The 21,252-nt window shown below is 39.5% G+C and overlaps 1 protein-coding gene across 11 annotated transcripts in view; it reads right to left on the bottom strand.

Annotated features, from left to right (window-relative positions):
• The window catches only part of ARHGAP32 (Rho GTPase activating protein 32), a 290,155-nt gene that overhangs the window by 150,160 nt on the left and 118,743 nt on the right, over positions 1-21,252 (bottom strand). For 8 of the 11 annotated variants that reach the window (XM_068916538.1, XM_068916537.1, XM_068916544.1 and 5 more), the window contains 3 exons: positions 2,640-2,731; positions 1,536-1,577; positions 1,090-1,174 (listed from right to left, as the gene is read on the bottom strand). In XM_068916538.1, the coding sequence (XP_068772639.1) occupies positions 1,090-1,174; positions 1,536-1,577; positions 2,640-2,731 (219 nt within the window). The remainder of the gene's footprint in view (positions 1-1,089; positions 1,175-1,535; positions 1,578-2,639; positions 2,732-21,252) is intronic. The other 3 variants (XM_068916543.1, XM_068916547.1, XM_068916548.1) reach the window with 1 other exon arrangement.

The following is a 21,252-nucleotide window of genomic DNA, read 5'->3' as shown; positions in this document are numbered from 1 at the left end:
TGTGCCTTTGTACATGTGTGTGCACGTGCGTGTATGTATGTGTCTGCGGACACCTACACGTACATATAGCGCTCAGTAGAATGGACCTACTTAAAGCCACTAAGTGTGAGTAGTAGTAGAAATTAATCCTTAATTTTTCTTTACTGTTTCTTTTATTCATATTCTGCAGCAGAGATACTCCATATTGTCTCTCCAGTCAATGGTGCTGGACTGCCACAGGGATGAATTCGGTTTCAAATAGGACCCAAAGTCTAGAGCACATCTTCTCAGTAGGAATTTTCCAGAGATGGAAAAAAAGGATGCATGATTCTGGTTTGTATAACTGTCAAGTACAGAAACATAAAAGGCTGTAAATAATTCACTCTATATTACAGGAAATGTTTTACAAGTGAAAAGGTTGTAGCCTCTTTTGGGCTAACTGGCTGGCAGATGCTGGAGGCATTTCTGATTCTGAAAGTGCAGAACAAGATGTGCCCCCTTTATAAGCCCTCTCTATAGCAGTGGTTCTTGGTTCTCAACTCCCCCCCGCTACTGCTCAGTGAAAAATGCTTCAGCTTATAGTTCTGATGGATGGATCACAAAGCCTGCACGCTTTTAGAAAAGCAACTCAGACTGACTAGCAATTTCTTGTTGTATTCTGATGACCCAGCGGCTGCAATACACAGTGCACAGCTGATAACATGAAGAGAACGGATAAATTTGAATTAACATTCTATATTTACATAAATACACACACACAGTTATTTAAAGATACACACATGCACACACACACAAGCTAAAAACATACATGCAGTTATCACAGACAACTCAATGATGACTGTTTGATGCAGTCTTATAACAGTGACATCATCATATCCAGTGGAAATAAAATCCACTTCCAGTCTCAAAAGGGTGGCCACATAACTGAGGACAGATTCCGGCCTAGGACATCAAAGCAATTCAAATAAAGAGATCCTATTGCTTTAACTTCCTGTTATTAAACATTTTGCAAGAAACCTTTGTCAAGCTCCCTCCACCGTTTCCCCCACATTAGTTGGTAGCCAGACAAACACAACGTTGTTTTGTACGTAAAAGAAATCTGAAACTCACCTGTATGTTGCCAAAGTCCACATTCTCATAATGGAAATGTGCACACTCAGCCATCTTCGGGAAATGACCCTTTGTAAAGGATAACCTGAAGCACATTAAAAGCACACCATAAGATGCAGATCTCTTAAACAATGCTCAGCATCAAGTACTGTTACAAAATGCAGCTAAATAACATGGGCTTTCTCACCCTAAAGCCGAGGGAGCAGAAGGGTTTGCTGATACAATGCACCAAAACAGTGGAGAAAGGCATTCGGTGAAGAAGGAGAACTAAATTGCAAAGTGGCTTTTATCATTGCATCCTTAAGGAATTGTGTGACATTTCATCACCACCAAGGCCCATGCCTCTAAGGAATGGTGCAGGGACAAGCCGCTCTACCTTTACAAATGCATTTTTGCAGTGCAAATTAACAGCCTTACACGAGACACATAGGAAAGTAGAACTTTACCTGTGAAAGGCATCACAGCCCATCAGTCCCGGGTTGATGTATCTGAGGGTGCAGAACAAACGCTATTTATCCTTTGCCTTTTTAAAATTCAGAAGTGAGGCAAAATTATTCCCAAGTGTCTCCAGCTACAATGATGGCTGACGGGGAGATCCTCTGGCTCTGCAACATGCTCTCTCGCTTCTGCTGAAGCTATTATAGACTCCTATAGATATTTCTGGTGGTGAGCCAATGAGATTATCGTTATCTAGCTCTCTCTTCCCACGGGAGTATAAGTGGGAAGTGAGATACAGCATCTGGCTGCTCAGCACTACAACAAAGAGCCATTTCCCTTACAGTATCAGAATGCTACAGAGAGGTGATCTGAATGCACAGATCAGTACTGGGCAGCTCTAGTCCTCAAGTCTGCATTGTTAGCAAAGACAAATCAAGTAATTTTGATTACTTTTGAACTCATTAGCAGGTTAGGGGTTTGAAACCTTTACTACTAGCACAGTAGGTTGATTTACATTCTGTGGGAGAGCGTGCAAGAGAGAGCAAAAGAACATAAGCCCACAGGAGAAAAAAAATTAGGATATGAGAGAAGAAAAAACGCCCCTGAAAAAGAAAAACTGTGCAAAACTCATTCAATGAACAGGTACAGGGAAGAGGCAAAAAAGGAACAGAGAAAAAATATCAAATAAAAAATATATGTAGGCCACCCACTTGTCCTTGTTTAGCTTTCCTCAGTATGGGGAGATGGAGAAAATAATCCAATTTATATGTTGCCTGAGCTTCTCTTTAATTATATATATTTTTATGTGAAACCATTCTAGGGGGAAATCACAGAAGTTTAAAAATGCAGCAACAGAGAGGTTCAAAACTCAAACAAGCTTTGCTTCTATAGCAGGAACAGGGTAAGGGAGCTAACAAAATGTCTCCTGTTCCCAGTTTTGGATGATGTTAGCATATCACATATTGTTTTGAATGGATTTCTAGCTCTGACAAAGATACTATCAAAAACTATTGCAGAATGCACTAGCTGTAATGTAGCACAATAGCTAAAATCCAGGATATAAGAACTAGAAGCCCAGCAAAGATAGGAAAACCAAACAACATTGTTCTTACTTTTTCACATTCTTCACTTTCATACTTGCTGTGCTGCCACAAGTCCGAAGTGGCAACTCCCCTGGAATGTCAGGGATATCTGCACCTCTTGCCTGCAACAAAAAAGGAAAGCAAGGAACTTAAAATCTGATTGTATGACATAGGCTACTGCCTCCCATGCAACAGCCTATATTTTTGTGTGCGTGTGTGTGTCTGTGTCTGTGTGCGTGCGCACGCATGCATGTGTACATGTGTGTGTACACAGACACAGAGCTCAAATTTCACATGTACTTCCAAGTTGTACTTCAGCCTTTTTAACTAGTAAAACTGAACCTTAGGATTATGACCTAATATGTGATTATCTCTTCTTAAACCACGTTGTAGAGCCCTGCTAATTCTTAGTAATCACTAGGAGATCCAATATCTTATTCATTACTCCTTTTTGCTTATAAAGAAGAGATTTCCAGAGGCAGGAGTCTAACATGCATTTCTAAACTCCATATTTAGACTCCTTGTGAAGTACCTGATTTTCAAAACAGCTGTGCACACAGATTCAGGCAGAGGCACTGGAAGAAGTTGGGTAGTCAATATGGTGGAAAATCACTCCAATGACACAGCTGCTTTCATGTGGGAGGCAAGGTTTTAAAAAGTATATTTGAGATTATCGGTATAAGTGCATGAGCACATTAAAATTTCTGAATCACTAAAATCACAGAATCACAGAATCGTTGAGGTTGGAAGGGACCTCTGGAGATCATCTCGTCCAACCTCCCTGCTCAAGCAGGGTCACCTAGAGCATATTGCCCAGGATCACATCCAGACGGGTTTTGAACATCTCCAGCGAAGGAGACTCCACGACCTCTCTGGGCAACCTGTTCCAATAGCTCAGTCACCCTCACAGTGAAGAAGTTTTTTCTCAGGTTCAGATGGAACTTCCTGTGGTTCAGGGAACTTCCTGTGGTTCAGAATTAGATCCAGGAGAAAAGATAATGCCAAATAAACGTCACATACATGGAGCATGGAAAGGGTGAGTTCCAAACACATGATGTAGCTTAACATTCTTCACCTTCTGTACCAAAGAACTCAGTATTTCCCATTTTATCACCTAACGGCATGCTCTTCCTCCAAAGTGTAAAAAGCTTACAGCATGTGTAATGACAGCATTTATTTTTTTTACGGTTTTTTTGCTTCTCTCAGGAAGATAAGAACACACTGCCCCTGCATCAATTTAGTCCTCTTCTGTTCACCTCACTAAAAAAGAAAAAAAAAAACCCTCTCACAATAATTTCATTCTCTCACCCCTCTCATAATAATTTAACAAAAAACTACTGATATCTTGCTACATGACTTTTGTTGGATGCATTTTTGTATCTTATGCTGAAGGAGTCCAGAACTTCTTCAGTATGCATATGCAAACACTCAGTTGTAAATGGGGATGCTTTTTTTTAATGATTTGCCAAATTTACATGGTTTCCAATACCACAAAAAAGTGTGTGTCACACTTTAGATGGAGCAAAAGGTACATATATGCAGGATTTCTGTTTAATTTACATTTCAGCAAGATCCAGCTGTATGGTACTTCAGTGCAGAGACATTCCCCCCTGGGGCAGAATTTTATCTTACGTGCTAAAGCTTTGATCCTTTGAAATATCTCAGACTCGGAATCATTTAAGCCACATATCTGGTATTCAGTAACTTCTCTGTGAGGATGCGCGCAAGTTTAGCGATGAACACAGGAAACAGAGCCAGAATACTCATTTTGTTTTTTGCAGTATCTGTCAGCACAGCTGTCTGCTTGTGTTTTGATGACAGAAACATGAGGTTTCAGAAAACCTCTGGATTTCTATGTAGTCATTTAGTTTAACAAGGCCAGAAGTCCAAGCTCTCTTTTTTAGTTTGTTCTGTTTTACTTTCCCATCCTCCCCCTCCTCCAGCTGCTTTTTCAGAAGTCATGAGCTCTGCTCAGGTTGGCATTCACCATCTCAAGAGGACTCAAATACTGAGTATCACACACTGGCAGTCCTGTGCCAGGCCCAAAGCTCTAGAGGAAGGGGGGGGTCTAAGGTGAGGTTGTTATGAAGGGAGTCGTGACAAACCAAGAAACTCAGCACAGGCTTCATGAAGTAGAAAGAGAAAAACATGAGCCTTGATCTTGGCCAGGAATATCTCAATAGTGAGCTGGATGAGACCAGCTGAATGAGCATAGGACAGAGTAGTTTTTTTTCTGTTTTATACAATGCACTACAGAACACGGATCACGTCCAAAACAATGAGTGCTCAAACAAGAGGAAGAGAGGCACTTCAGTATTCCCTCTTTTACAGTCCAGTAACAAAAAAGTATTAAATTAAATTAATTTGCTAACGACAGAAGTAACTACACCACTTCTCTGATCCAGATTGATTTTGATGTTTCTACATTAGGCCACCAAAAGTTCTCTGAACTGAGAGGAACAGTTCCCAAGAGCTGTTATGTATAAAAGAATACTATTGCATACTGCTATTCAAAGTATGGAAACAACGTGGTCCTTGCCCCCAAAACTTTATGGCCAGACAGTTACAACTCAATCTAAAAGCCCACTTGGCAGCTTCTGCAAATTTCAGTACTCTACTCCTGTGTCCGAGGCATTCAGCACTGAAATATACTGGTGCTGAAATTCAGTATCAAAACAACAGCTCTCCATGATAACATTGGAAGCGTCTTAACAAATGGGGCAGTAGGTCTATGCTGTACAGCTCTCTCCAGCTGTAGCCGATACTTGTAGCTTCAAATAAAAGCAGAAAGCTTCCTAGGGTAGCTTGTTAACGCCACAGTATCACATACTGGATGAACAATGGAAGAGTATTTCTTACCCCCTTCCCTGAAACTCTCATTTTTGCTTGACATGGATCAAATTTACACCTGCTTCACCACAGCATAAAAAGCCAAAGAAAATAAGTCAAAACCATTCACCGTTCCTTTACTCATTAACTAACAGCAATGGGGTTAGAGGGAGTGATTCATCTCATTTAACTTCAGACATGTACAGTGTGCATAGCTGAGGTGCTACCCCAGGCTACTTTTATAGTCACAGAGAGAAACAGGCACTTCGGGGCAGGTTCACCTACTTCAGACAACAAAGTGAGGATAAAAGTAACCGTGCTGCAGGAGTATTTGTTTCTCCCTTGATATAGGGAACCTAGGATGACCCAGGCTCAGATGCAGACATCTGCACTCACTCAAAGGCATCCCAACCAACATCGCTACGGGTTTCTATAGGACTTGAGTAGACTACAAGTTCTCTGCACAGGGACAAATTCCTGTTCAGCTATTTCAAGCACTGCCCTTGGAAAGGGATGTTGCAGCAAATATGAATGAGGCGCTCTCTCCTTTCAATATTATCAATTACACTGGAAGCAAGGACGCTCACTCTCACAGCCTGTCACAGCCTTGAACATATGCAACGTTTTAACTCAGAGAGTTAACACTGTCCCACAGACATACAGAGTATGGACACCTACTTGCTGAAGAAAATATGGACAATATTTACATCCCTAAATAAACCCATCTTTGGCTGACTGACTGGTATTAAGCATACAATTACTTAGTATGTAGTAAGATACTTGAGCATCTCACTGTGAATTAAGAGGATCACCGATTTAATAAACATTGTAGGTCTTCTATATAAGAAAATAACTAATTACCATAAAAATTTGTCATTTCTGTAAGTAGCTTTTAGGCAAATCTGGATGTGCCAGCTTTAATTTTCCAAGGAACAGAATTTTTGTAGGAAGAAAAATAATTTTTCATCTTCATGAGCAGTAGAAGCCGGTGGGATATAAAAATGGGTAAACAAGACTGACAAGACTGACGGAAAAAGTGGGGCTTCAGGCCAATTTGCAGCAGTGGGTAGAGACTATCCTTGATCTGACTCAAAGCAGCGTAGGCAAAACCCACACCTCCAAGAGGCTTAAATGCCAGCATCTCTCCCTGAAGAAGTCCTATTATTCTCTCCTTCCCAATTGAGTTATGTCTAAATCTTGCTGGAAAGAGATTTTTACCTCTCTCCTTTCCACCAGCATGTATCTATTTCAATTGACTACAGTGAGATGCAATACACTAATTAATTCTGGTTGCTTTTCCAGTCAGATTTGAGCTCTTTGGACCCAGCTGCAGAACAATCTCGCAGAAGTCTCACAGCCAGAGAAAATGGGCCGAATGGTGATCTTGCAAAAGCCAAAACTAACACCAGATTTTTTGCTGCTGTTGTCAATTAACAGATAGGGGAAAAAAAGAAAGCTAAAGCTTACTGCAATTTTATAAGCAATGTTCCTCCAAAATAAACTGCAGCTGCTTTCCATTTAGACAAAGATACACAGCTGCATAAATGCACATCTATTCATCATTAGTTTGTACCTGTTTTGATCCAAAACCTGGCATGCAAATTGTCATCCTAGATTACCCTTCTCTCAAAATACAAACAAAACATCCAGAATGAGATTTGTCATCTTTTGTGCTTCATGTCACAGTAATTTAAATTTAAAAATCATTTTGAAACAGCTGAATTATTTACATCTGAAAATCAGCTAGCTAGCATCGTCAGTTGCTTCTTTCTGCTCCTTATTTTCTATGCATCACTGTTCTGTGGAAACCCAGCAATTGCATAGCAAATCTGTTTATGCAAAGTATTTCGTCCAATTTTCACAGCTCAGTGTCACTGCTGTATCAATCTGCTCTGGTCCAAAAGTTGGCAAACAAATTAGGGCTTGATTCAGAACCCAGTCTATTGACTTCATCAGGATCACCAGCCCACTTACACTTCAGTTGAAGGCTTTTAGGCAACACCACCAGTTGAAGCGGGACTAAAATATTCTCATACCACAAGCCCACTCAAAGAGTACACCTATACTAGTAACAGTTGGGATAATATGTGAAAATTTAAGTATTTTACAACAGATACCTACACCAAGAGTAAGGCAGACAGGTGCTACTAAAATGAGTACTCTAAGGGGTTTTGGAAGAATGTCTGTCTGTCCGTCCCACCCTTCTCAGGGTTGGTCTTTCTGTTTTTAAATCACTACAGCTGTTTGCTTGTTGAATATCAGGCAGACCCCTGAAGCCCTTGCATCACTTGTGCAATTTTAAAGTATTACTGCAAAACTACGTGGGAATTGGGAGTTTTCACAAATCAGGGTGACTAGCTTTAAACATTCAATTTTGAAATTCCCAATCTTTATATTTATAGTCGTTATTTGGCAAACCTCACAACTGCTCTCTCTAATACACACAACCTCAGTCAGAAATAATTTAAATCTAACAACTCCACAGCATAATATGAAAGGATTTTCTCAAAAAAAAAGTCTCATTGCATTTATCAGAAAACACGTCAGCCCATCCATCATGCCCAGAAACAGAACACAATCTGAACATATATATAAAATTCAAGAAAACAGTCCAGTGAACAAGATGGGATAAAGTCTCTATCTTTGTATATCCTCAATACAGGGGAATACTGAACACAGTAAACCCATTCTCCTCCTCCTACCACTACAGATTTGCACTGGAACTCAAAAGAGGAGAGGAACGGGTGGAATCCCACAGAGCTCCAGGAATCCCACAACTGGTGAACTGGTTTTCCCTAATGCTACCATAAAACTCTCTTGAACTAGGAGATCTGGCAGCTATAACCGTTTATCCAAAATTCCTTCTCTTCCACCTGCCTCTCTCTTTCGCTCCGTCACGTCTGTGTTCAAAGAACTCCTCTCCACCCCCAGCAGTGTGCCATGGAAAATACAATGAAATAACATGTAATTGTATCCTTGTCAGCTCTGCGTAACATTCGCATTAGCGGCATCAGGCCTAGATCCTGCAAATGAACACACCAGTCTAAGCCTTCTTCCTCAACTGAAGAGCTCATAATAGGAGATGAGCCTGGTAGGCTGAGGCCCTGGACGCTAAGAGGTACAGTGGGGAAACTGGATGCAGTTGGGGAGCAGGAATCCTTTAGCTAGGGGCCTGCGCTAGGGTCCAGCTTACTAGCAGTTCCTGAATACTTGATATATTGCCCTGAGGAGGTATCAACGCAGGAGCTGATACAATGGAAGACTTGACAGGTCAGCATGTAACCCAGGCTACTCAACTGCAGTGGGATTTCTCAAGATGGATATTTACTCTTATTCAAGGTTAACGCAAAGTAAGATAATCCAGGGGAAATTATTTCATGAGACTAAATATTAGATATGTAGTAATAGTTATGCATCTTCCTATCACCAGTCTATTACCAAAACTAGTTTGTGGAGAGAAAGATTGCTCTGGATTCTTTCAGCACATGGCCTTGTTTCTAAAAATATTAGAGCTGATTCAAAATGCTGGTTGGTTTCCATGACAGTCTTTCCTTTACATCTTCATTTCCCCTTGACTTTCTTGGGAGAAAAAAACAAAAAAAAACAAGTTTTGTTAGATTTTTACTTCTTCCTGGAGAACAGAAGAAATAGTTTTAGTAAAAGTCATTACTCATCAGGAGATAAGTAGATGGTCTACTTGGCTTTAGCAAGAGGATCAACTACAGTGGGCAGTGTACACAGTTCAATCTCTGAAGTGGATGCCTATCCACAAAGACCTCAAGGCTATTCAGAACCTTAGGCATCAACTAGCTACACAGCCCAGGGCTGACTTGGTACCAACTTCTTTGCAGAGCTTACTTAGCATCATTTAAAAAAAAAAAAAAAAAAAAAAAAACCTGTCCTACAAACATCCCTCGATCACTCAATTCCATTAGCACCGCCCTGCTTTTACCAAGTACTATTCCAGAGTCAGCCTGAAGCACAATACAAGGAGGAAGACGGTTCATCACAGCTTCATACTCTGCAGCCACTAACACACTCCAGGGAGAGAAAGTTATTTCTGTTCCTAGTTCGTATGTTATAACAACTATCCTGGTTATCCACAATAAACAAATCAACCAATGAAAACAAAACGCTTTCACTAAACTGAAAATCACCATATCTAAGCTACTAAAAACAACTCCAACTGAAAGGTCCCAATTCTGGAGCATTTATCTGCAAAAGCAGCATCCCTAAATGGATAAATTGTACTTGAGCACAGCAAAGCTTTAACTGGGTCACTATTTTTGAATGCAAGAGATGTACACTACTGGATGGAAATTTAGCATTCATCCAAAAATGCCAGGGGTACAGTGGCAAAATTGCTACTCACCACCAATTCATTCAGTGAATGCAAATGCATGGTTTCCTTAGTATTTTCATGCAGGATGTTTGTGTCACTGGAAGCATGCTTTTAATAGACTTCAGCTAAAATTTTCAGAACTGCTTGAGATATTTGAACATATTTAAAATGAATGAGCATTGATATCAGAGTTATGTAGCTAGCTCTGACAATCTCAGCTTAAACAAAAACGTCTAACCATTATGCTATAGCTGCTTCACTGAAGAAGGAAAAAGAAGCAACCCTGCATTTCCCAATTTATCTATCTAAGAATTAATACCCATGCTATTCACAGCCTGATCAGCAGAGCGCAGCACTGGCACGTTTAATAACCACCTAGAAAGTATGTAAAACCACAAAGCAAAGACACTCACTCTTCTGCTTTCATACCCAAGAGGCCTGTATGCCCACCTACATTTGCAAAAGCTGGCTATGTACACTCACTCAGAAAAGAGCAAGACACCAGATAAATTTCACATCTGAGACAGGGGGCCTAGCATACTCCGATTCCAGCTATCCATGCCACTGTGTGCAAAGAAAAAGCTTTGAGACAGCTCTGAGCAAGGCTCAAAGATGTTTTTCAGAATGAAAAAGAGCTGAAGCTTTTAAATTTCATTAAATGATTTTTTTTTTAATTAAAGCAATCACTTAGCTCCTTACCTACTGCAAATTTCTTGATCCCTTTTGCAAAGGTAAATAAAAAAGCTTTTCTGATGTGCCATTGGACAGTCATAGGACCAGGTAATATGCAAAAATCAAGGCCAGAACTCCTGGAGTAATTAGAAGTAGAAGAGTCTTTTAAATTTACCTGCCAGTTTGGGGATTGAGGAGGACAGGGTTTGGGTCTTAATTCCTCATGAAAAAAAGGAATGGTAATGGTAAAGAAAAGTCAGTTTATTTCTGGCTAATTTTCTCAACATGTATGGGAAAAAAGGTTACGTGGAGAAATGGAGTGACCCAGCCAGCTATGTCTTTTAAAATCTTGTAATAAATGACCAACATGATAGAGGAAAGCCAGTGAAGAATGACAAGTGCTTCCCGTAGTGAAACTCTGAATACTGACTATGAACATTCTTAATCCCATGACTAGGAAATCTGCATTCAATAGAGAAGATATTTTAATGTGTATAATTTTTTGAGTTTGGAACTTTTAATCCCATTTTCCACGTTCCCTGTCAATGCTGAATTGTTCTAGCCAGCACTTATTGCATGGCATGGTTAACAGTGAATTCTTTTCCTTCAAAAGACCACACAGGATGGTTTTTTTTTTTTTTTTTTTCTATTCCCAGCTTTTCTCCTCCAAAGGAGAAAAAATAAGAAAAAGAAAAAACTTTTAAGCATTGCCATGGGCTGGCAAATTAAGGGAAACCTCTCATTCCAGGGCTTCAGTACTGTAGAGTTAGTCCAGGTCAACCATTTACCATAGTTTAAAGAATAAGCCTGTACAGAACAGAGCACAAATTCATAAGGACTAATCTAGCATTTTCAAAATGAAGTTTGCTGGATTTGTAGATCTAGTTCACAGATATGCGGATAAAACCATCTCCAGCTCATGTGGAGAACAGTAAATTTGGTAAATGGAGTCAGAGACAAAAAGCAAGCAACTTGGCAGCAATATGAATCTACTTGGGCAGCATTATTGCCACTGTAAATAAAACTCACCTCTGCAAAGTAGGTAGATTTTATGTCAAGACAAAATTTCCAAAGTGGGGCTTAAAGAGATGCATGGACTTGCATTGATTCTCTGCAGATGGATCAAACACACCCAAAGGATGGTGGTTATTTCCAGTAAAATGGTCCCACACTTGTATTTTCTTTCATAGCTACCATTTGCTTTAGAGACAAAAATGGATGCACCAAGCAAAAAGGAACGGTTAGTCACTGAGGACACCATTAGCATGATAACGACCTGAGCGCTTTAAGGTTGGATTTGACATCGCTATAGTGAAACAAAAGTGGGATCGCCTTATTACCATTCACAAAGATCTCAACCCAGGGAGCTGCAATGGTACAGTACATAGCCTCACATAATAGTATACTGGCTAAGGAATGTACTTTCTTTAGGCACAAAAATCCCACATACAATATGCGTGGGAAAGGCAGCCAAGGTTGGAGTCCTTCTTCTGTACGGCTTACAAAATAAACTGTAGAAAAAAGCCCCAGAAAATAGAACATCCAATGAGCAGAACGCTTTGATTCCAGTTCCTTTTGGCTAACCTCCCTCCCCACCAAACACACATACACACACAAAACCCTCATCCTGTTTGATGCACAATTTCTACAGTCTATTGTTTCACGGAGGGAGGAGGGAGACCTAATCATGGCTTAGTTATAAAAGGACAAGTGGAGTTTTTGGTCATTATGCTGGAATGCAACTTCTCATCGAATAAAAGCTCCTGAGATTAATTCAGCCTGAAAGTAGCAAATACCACTTCAGTAAGTCCCCCGACTATATTCAGTGATTATGCAAATGACTATGTTATGTTATGTCATACGTATAAATTGGTTTAGAAACCAAAGATTTTTCCCACTGCAGCGGCAGAAAGATTGGGAAGGTAGGAAAAACAGCAGTTTGACATTCAACCCCCAACCCCAATATATGGTTGAATCAGTGGAGTTAACATGAATTTATACTTATGCATGTGAAGTCAACCTCGACTCAGCTTTTACTTTATAAAAAAGTGATCATAATGAAATAAAATACACAACTGGCATACGATGCACTTATTTTGCGCACCTTTATAATAGTACAGTAACATGAGAAACGTGCTTACTTGTAACATGCAATTTATACCATAAGCTATCCATAAACTTCTGAACAAAACAAAATGGCCAATTCATTAAGTCTGTTCAAATGCTGCCCAGGAAAGCTTGACCTGGGATCACACACCCTGCTCTGGCTGAGCCACTGAAGAAGTTATTGCCTCCAACTGCTGGTCACTATAACTGTGCGGGATATGCCAGGGTTCCTTAGATCTTCTGCCTTCCCAACCGACTGTTCAAAAAAAAAAAAAAAAAAAAAAAACCTCGTTCAGCCAAAATGAGCTAGTTGTCTCACCTGAGTCAGGGAAGATTACACAAGCAACTATGTTAGCAAGTCGGAGGTGACAGCGATCTCCAGCAAGGACATGAAACCTCCTCACTCAGGTGAGGTTAGAACAGGACAGAAGTCTTTTGATGCTGCTGGTCAGCAAAACCAGGAAGATGAGCAGCTAACTCTTCCTCATATGACCAAGGGATTTTTTTCTCCCCAAAGGTCAATACTTAAGGGGGAAAAAAAGCAAAGATTGAGGTATTAAAAAAAGAAAAAAAAGCACACACAGAGAGACAAAAAACATACCAAATTAAGATGACACTTCTACATATGTATAAAGCTGTAATACACTACATTATTCAGACAAAGAAACCATCAGTAGCCAGTTAACCACACATAAATAGAGGGAAAAATGTTGTGCCACAAAGCAAGAACCAGTAAGTTAAATTTTTTGATTCTCAAGCCATACCAAAAAGCAACTGCAGATGCTTTCAAGCAGAAAAATATTTGCTCGCAGTACAGGCCTCAAAGCAAATCAGGAACACATAGACCCTAAAACTGCCCTTCCTTTACGCTCTCTGAAACAGAACGAGCAACAAGAACACTGTTAGCCTGAGGGCACAGTTTCATGATACTCTGGCTTGAAGAGTTAAAGCCAGTTTAAAAAATTCCTGCCCCCATCCTTCAGCCCCAGGCTACTCCCTCCTACTTCCTCCCACTGCAGCTGCAACTGTTTCAGTGGCTACAGTACAAGTCCCTGAAACAATAGCGATTAAAAAGAAAAAGGAAAGCTAAACTTCTTTTGCAGGATTATTTTTAAATGAGATTAGCTCAGTGATCCACTTCCCAGCACTTCATCCCAGAAACTGTGTCACCAGAACTGTCCTGAGACAGTTCACCGCAGCATGGGAGGTGGGAAGAAACAATCAAAGACAGAAGCTTCTTAAAGTAGTTTATGCAATACAATGACTACAGTGACACATGATGCCCTGACTTGCCTGTTTGCAGAAGGAATTCCTGAGGGCAAGTGGACTGCCCTTTCGAGGGACAAAATCCATTCTTGGGTAAATAATGTCAACCCTAAGCAGTTCTATTTAAATACTGGAGCCAGTTCTGACTTTACCAGAATTGTCATAAGGAGAAAGAGCTCCACTGCTAACTTAGAACTGGACTGGGACTCTGGAAAATAGTTAGTCATGAAAATCAGTAGGAATGTCATTATACTGATAGCGGGACTAGGCTGGTAGCAGAGCAGACGAGCCCATTTTCACGTTAAGGAAAACAATCTTTTCTGCCTAGACACCGACTACTTCAAAAGTCAGAGGCAGGGCTGGGCTTTAAAGTAGTTACATGTACCACAAGAGAGGTCCTCCCTCCTTGGCATCCACGGAAGTGTCCTCACTGTGTATCATTACTAGGACTGCAAAGAAATCAGGTTCTTCACTACTAACATCTCATTGAAGATATGCCTAGGAATGCAATGTGGGCATGTATACACACACTACTTTTGATCTAGGTAGGTCTGGCTACCATACAGCAGGAATGGATTATACTTGAGAGTATCTGAATAGCATCAGCTCTTCATCACTGTCAATGAATGCTGATTAAAAAAATGCTTATAAGAAAGACATCCCTTTCCATTCCTGCATGTTTCCATTTACCTTCAAGCAGCTGGGGGCTAGGAAAAACTGACAGATTAATAAACCTATAATATTTATCTAACAAATAAATACATTTCAAACAAACAGCACTTATACTGCAAAAACAAAACATGCTTTTAAAAAAAAAAGATTACTGTTGGACCGGGGTGGGAAGAAATGAAAAGGGTCGGGACAACATAATCTGATTTTCAGTGCTCATCTCATACTTCCTCTTAGAACTGAGTACAGAGAATAAATGGACTAATTACAACAGCATCACCAACACCAGCCGTCACAGTAGCATCATCACACTGTCACCAGCAGACAATTTGACTGAGCCCACTCCAACAGGAAATAGGTGATAATTATAAAACTTACTGGGAGATGAAGAGAGAACATGAAGGTGCAACTGTCCAAAACTGAACCTAAAATTATGGAACTCTCTTACCTAAAACCCAGGAAATTTAGATTTGTCACTGACAGACTAAGCAAAATTGGCCTCATTGCCACATAGCTGCTAATGATACCACAGACACCACTGAGCACAGTATTCTACACACAGTATGATAAACATAGGCACTCGGGCTCCTTAACGCCTTAGTGAACCCAGGCTTAAGGGCCTAACATACAGTAACATATTTTGATGCCTTTGTGTACTTAGGCAATTTGGCAGAGGGCCACTGGGAACATTCAAAAAATTAACACCCCAGTGACATCTTTGTCTTTTTAATTGCCCTTATTCCCTACAACTATAAAAGATGGAATACTGGTGGTGACATGTAAATACATGACCCAAACATTTCACTTAGTAAGACACTGTATTTCTTGATGTGCATTGGATTCACTTTGGAAAGAACTGTGATAGATATGCAAAATGCATGTTTGTAATGGCAAACAATGGAGCCTTATGGATCATCAGAGGAATAAAAACAGCTGTGTTTTACATCTAGCCCCAAAAATACAGAGGTAGTTAGCATATCAGAAATGGCAGGGAAAGAAAGAGGGAGCTCTGAAAAAGGAATAAGCACTTCTGGAAGAAAATGAATACCCACTATTAACCTTAAAGAGCTGCCACATTCACCCATCATTAAAGCTTCCATCGACCCAATTTTTGAAGTGCTTTGTGCAAAAAGACATCTACAAGAGGTATGTTTCAATTTATCAATCCTTTACAGCGCAGGAAAACAAACAATAAATTACAACTGAATATATCTGTATCAGCCACAATGTAAATTTCTTCTTAATTGCTCAGTTTGGGGCTGGAAAAAGAGCATATGAGAAATGGAATGCTCGGAAGGAGTACAGGTATTTAAAAAATAGGGTGCATTAGAACTGTGCAGAGTGAACCAAAAATTATTTACTGATCCTGTCTTACCAAAATCTAAAACTTTCCTTCTTAGCTAAATATTGCATATATGCAGATTTTAAAACAAAAACTTAGAAAATGTTTTTTCTCCTGGAAAAACACTCTTCTGCAAGACTGCATACACGATAAAGAGTAAATAGAGCAATTGCTTCTACAGCATCACCAATGAAAATTAAATGATTGCTAAAAATTAATACTTATTTCCAAAAATAGAGTATCCATTCTGGTTTAATTGAGCTCGTTTAACTGGCAAACCAAAGTGGAAGCCAATGGGTCAACTAAGCGATTGTCCCGAGCTTCCCAGGGACAAGCGCCATACTGGGAGTTAGCCTGTGAAATCAAAATGGCTCTCTAACCAAGGGGGAGAGGGAGGGAAAGAACCACAGACAACAACGTAGGTCCTTGCCAAAAGCTTAATGAGGGAAAAATATATTTGAGTCATACAGCAATAATAAGGAAAACAAGTTATGAGAATAAAAAATGAAATATAGGTTACTGGTGCAATGCCAGACCAGAACTGTTTTGACCAAAATATTATTGCAGCCTGATGACTGCTTGGTGTGCTGTATGGAACACCTGTCTCGTATCAAGGCCTACACTGTCCACGTTATCCAAAACCCTATCACTATCTTTGTTACAAATGGCACCTTGTGACCAATTTGCTACCCAGTCTGAGCTGCAGCGATTCACATGAAAATGCTGCAGACTAATGGACTCCGGGTAGAAAAGATACTACAGTTTCCACAGGGTAGAAGGCTTCGTAAGCCAGGCAAGTCAAAAGCCCGAGACCTTTTTTCCACCAGCATAAAATTAACCTCCCAACTTTATAAAGTAGTATTTTCAGTAGCATTTAAGAAACATAATGACCCTAAGTAAGACTTCGAGCTAGTATTGTATTAAGGCACCTAAAAGATTCAGGTATGGGAGCAGCACATTTTGAAAACATCAGAAGCCAACTACTGAAGCATTCAGGTGACTAAATATCTAAAGCTCATTCCCCCATCAATCACCTAAGTCATTCACAAAGCAAAAGGCAAAACTGAATTCCAGCTTCTTATCTATGGAAATTTCCCTCTGCACTTGAGAACTGGTTAGGCATTCAAAGTTCAACTGCACCCATTTTTCCTAAGAAGCCTAGGGTGTTCAATCCATCCGAAAATAGGATCAGCCTGATAAAACTGCCTGCATGCTTACTTAAAATCTCACAACCAAATATCCAGGTGTAAAATTCTGGCATTATTTCATATGCACACAAAGCACAAAGAACTGAAAGAACTGCAAGCTACAGGAATAAAAAATCCAAAATGTCTTTTTTTTTTTTTTTTAAACATGTTAACGGATATTGTATCTATATACCTCAGTTGCTGAAACGAGACCATTTCAGTAAACCACCTTTCTGGAAATCACCACCATTGACAGGGCCAAGCAAGTGGGTTTACCACACTACATTGTTCTTCAGTTTTTGACACAGTTCCCAGAAGTATTTCTCTTTGCTTGGATCAGAACTGATCTACTCAGAAACATGCCTGGTGGTTTTAATGTTAAAAAAATAAAATCAAATAAAAATAAAACAAAAAAACCCCTATGTACTCTTGCGCTTACTGTTTCTACTCACTCTTTAAGAAGCCACAGCCAAAACCCGGGGCAGTGCTGGGCTAAGTGCTGTACAAACAATGAGAAACTATCCCGGCACTACAGGAGAGTAAAAGCCTTCTTTAAACCTTTACAACTCACTAATATCCACACGGTTTTATAAATTGAATTTTAAAATAGCTCTCTCTTCATTCCTGCCCCAGATTTAACAGAGTGATATATTGAGGTCTCATTAAAAAGCCTTCGTTACCTTCACAAACCATGGCATGTTACCTTAGCAAGCACTAAAAGCTGAAAATACTATAGTTCTCAGAATTCATCTGACCTGATATAAGAAGTAAAATTCCAGGGACTTCATATCGTCCTAATGCCTGGGTATCATTACAGCATTTGTAGGCTTGTATTTTTCCTAAGAAAATTCCACCAGCATAAGCTACAAAGAATGACATATACCAACTGCCAACTGTCTGTCTTCCGATTCACTTATTCATCTTCCAAATTCAAGAACTCACAATGGTTTCCCATCAGCAATTCAGAGGTTCCTGCATCACACCTTGGCAACCTGGTCATGAACTAGTAACACTTGAGGATACTACAGTCATCATCTCAAAATCTCATTATGGGCAATCATCCCCCTAGATCCCCAAGCTATCCTCTAGAGTTGAACCAGGGGTGCGAAAGGCTGACTTACTCAAATTGAAGAATTCATGGACAAAGTCATGAAGCTGAGTGTATCAGGAAAAGTAAAATCAATGAAACTAAAACAAGGATGGATGAAGCAACTGAAGCTAGGCCCCACATCCAGCAGTGATCTACTCGTGAATCAGTCATTCACTGTTGGATGAGATCAAGTGTAAGAATGATCACCTGTATTCTTGTGCTCAGGACACTATGGAAAATCATCAGAAATCTCACAGTAAATAAACTTGCCACAGCTTTAGGGACTCATATTTTGAAAGCTTCCAGAGCTGGAAGAAGTGGCAGACAGTGCAGCTACCTTTTTCAAAAATATAAAAAAGAAAATCCTATTTCTAGCCCTGGACTCAGTATTTTCACCTTATCTCCAGTGCAGGACTGCCTGTCAGTTGACTGCAGCTTCAAAATGGTGATAACTTTCTGTGACAGCAGAATTTTAAAAGGGTGTATGAATAAAGACTTTTATAGTTACTCTTTTAATCCTGCTTCTCCACAAAAATTAGACAAATGAGAGAAAAAGGCAATGGAGAAAGACAGTGAGGCAGGGACAGAGAGCGTATGTGTGCACGTGTGCCTGTACGCTGGCGGTAGAAGCTGTTAGCAGACTGCTTCTAAAATCCTGTAACTTATTTATAAAGAGGTGCAGAGAGCAAGTCAGATGGTCAATACCAGAAGGTAACATTACATAAAAATACCAATTCATGCTAAAGTTAATGACTGGTTGAGGACAGCTGTTTTGTTGGGTTGTATAAGAAATTACTGTAAAAAGGCTTTCACAACTTTTTCTTATTACATAGACACAGAGTACGCCTCAGTTCCTCCCTACAGGGAAAAGATGTTCCTTTTTTCCTTTAAAATATACTATCTCAGAGAAACTTTAGAAAATCCATACACTGCAAAATTACTTAGCTCAAACACAGCTTTTCATCTCTAGAAGTCAAAAGTATTTTACAAAGAAAGTCAGTATCATCAATGCAATTTTCCAAACTGGAGCAGGGGAAGAAAAAATGGCATGTTTGAAGGTTACCCAGCAGGCCAGTTGTGCAGTGGGAATAGGAGGCTGAGATAGTGTGAAAAATAATATATCTAATAGGACCAAATTCTAAAAATACAGAACATAAGTAGGGAGAGGTATAAAATGTACCAGTCCTCGAGGACTGGTCAGGCAGCTGTCCTATTATCCAACTCCTATAAAGCCTGTCCATCTAGTGTTGCATCTCCTTCAATCTAGTTCTCCAAACTTACTGCACAGGATTTCATAAATACTGCAAAGTTTCAAGAACCACCAGAAATACCCCCAAACAAACCAGATCTCCAGTACAAAATGACCTGGCTTTCTGCTAGATCATACACTAACAAGAAGTTTAAAAAAGTAGATGAAAGTACAAACGATGAATGTAAATATGACAAACACAGCATCAACTAAAGGACGAGAGTTACTCAGGTGCCCAGAATTAACGTCAGAAACATTAAAAATAGTTTCTGCCCTGCCTAATATAGTCACTGTATAGGAGGACATTCAATCTCCACACATTTGAAAGACAAAGAAATTTAATTTATTTGTTGTTAAGAAAAAGCTTTGTAAACATCAAGGACTTAAAGAAATTAACAGTAAGCACTTCTATATATGCTGCAGATAAAACAGGGAACGGGGACAACTAGTATGTTCCCCTAACTGTGAAGACACAAATCCCCTTGTCCCAAACTACAAAAACATGTACAAACGCAAAGTTCAACAGACAAATGAGTTAGCGTCTCAGATCCACCTATTGTGTCAGAATTCTCCAAGCCCTCTATATTGTTGCTAGTCTCAGCATTTATTCACCTGACAAAACATGAAATTAATTTAAAGCGACAAAGCTTTGAACCCAATTGGGCCACCAGCTGTCTACCACGGGAAGCAATGAAGAGTAGAAAACAACACAGGTATGTCCAGCCTCCCTTACCCAGAGGCTAATATAACAAGCAAGAGCAAAAACTAAAGTCTGCAACTTAAACAGCTACTGACCAAATATTAAATTTATTATGCAACTATGAGCAGCAGCTCGCATGTCAGGCAAGCAGCATGCTATGGGAAAAGGCTAAATCAGAGGATGCTTAAAATGCAAAATGAAGAAAGAGAGCATGAGAAGACATCTCAGGCTTAAAATAATCAGGAAAAAGAGAGAACAAAGCCGATGCACAGTTTAAACAGAGAACAGAAAGTGACAGTGTCAAACATCTAGCACGAGACTATCCTGTGAATTTTACCTTCTGACTGGTTATAATGCAGAGGTTTGAAAATGGAAGTTTGATCCACTGAACGCTATAAACTCTGGAAATGGAGCAAGTGAAGATTTTCAACCCATCTACAACTTATTCAGAAGATCATGTGATCAAAACACCTCCACAAGCACAAACTCTAGCTATCACAAATTCAAGTTCAGTAGCTTTATGCATAGGTCTATGCTTCATCATACCAGTAATTGACAGGAATCTTACAGAAACTTTCTTAATTAGAATTTACTACCAAAAGTCAGTACCTTGAGATGGCCAAACAGAATGCACTTAGCAAACATTTTTGTGAATAAGATGACAAGTTGCATCTACCCTGGAATATTCATACCAACGTTCAGAAATGTTTAACGTTTTGTCATTAAACCTTATTTTTTTCAAAAGTGCAAAATACTTATCAATCTTATTTTTAAACATTTTACTCCTTTAGTTATGGAGAAGAAACCTTTCTGTCAATGAAATAACAGACCACTGAGCGTTCACAAAAAAGAGACTAATCTTGGACATGAACAATTTTTCCATATCCCACTTCTGAAACATCAAACAAATTATTTTGGTGATAATTATAAACATACTTGGGAATACAGGAACTCATTTCCAAGACATTTAGAAGAGGGCAATGTTTATAATAATTGTTTTCATAAATGATGAGTAATTCCACCAACTCTATAATAATCACAAATGTGATACTTGTAGAAAAGTATCACGATATTTGTTGACTCACGATCCTGAATTAGGTACAGAAATTAGATAAAGAAGATTCTGGGACATTACTGAGCTGAGGACAATTCCTGCATCTCCTGGAAAGCTGTGCATTTCCACACAGTGCT

Source organism: Struthio camelus, chromosome 22 (genome assembly GCF_040807025.1).
Source record: "Struthio camelus isolate bStrCam1 chromosome 22, bStrCam1.hap1, whole genome shotgun sequence".
NCBI classification, from domain to species: domain Eukaryota; kingdom Metazoa; phylum Chordata; class Aves; order Struthioniformes; family Struthionidae; genus Struthio; species Struthio camelus.
Note: the sequence above shows the minus strand (reverse complement) of the source record. Positions and strands in the feature narration are given on the sequence as shown.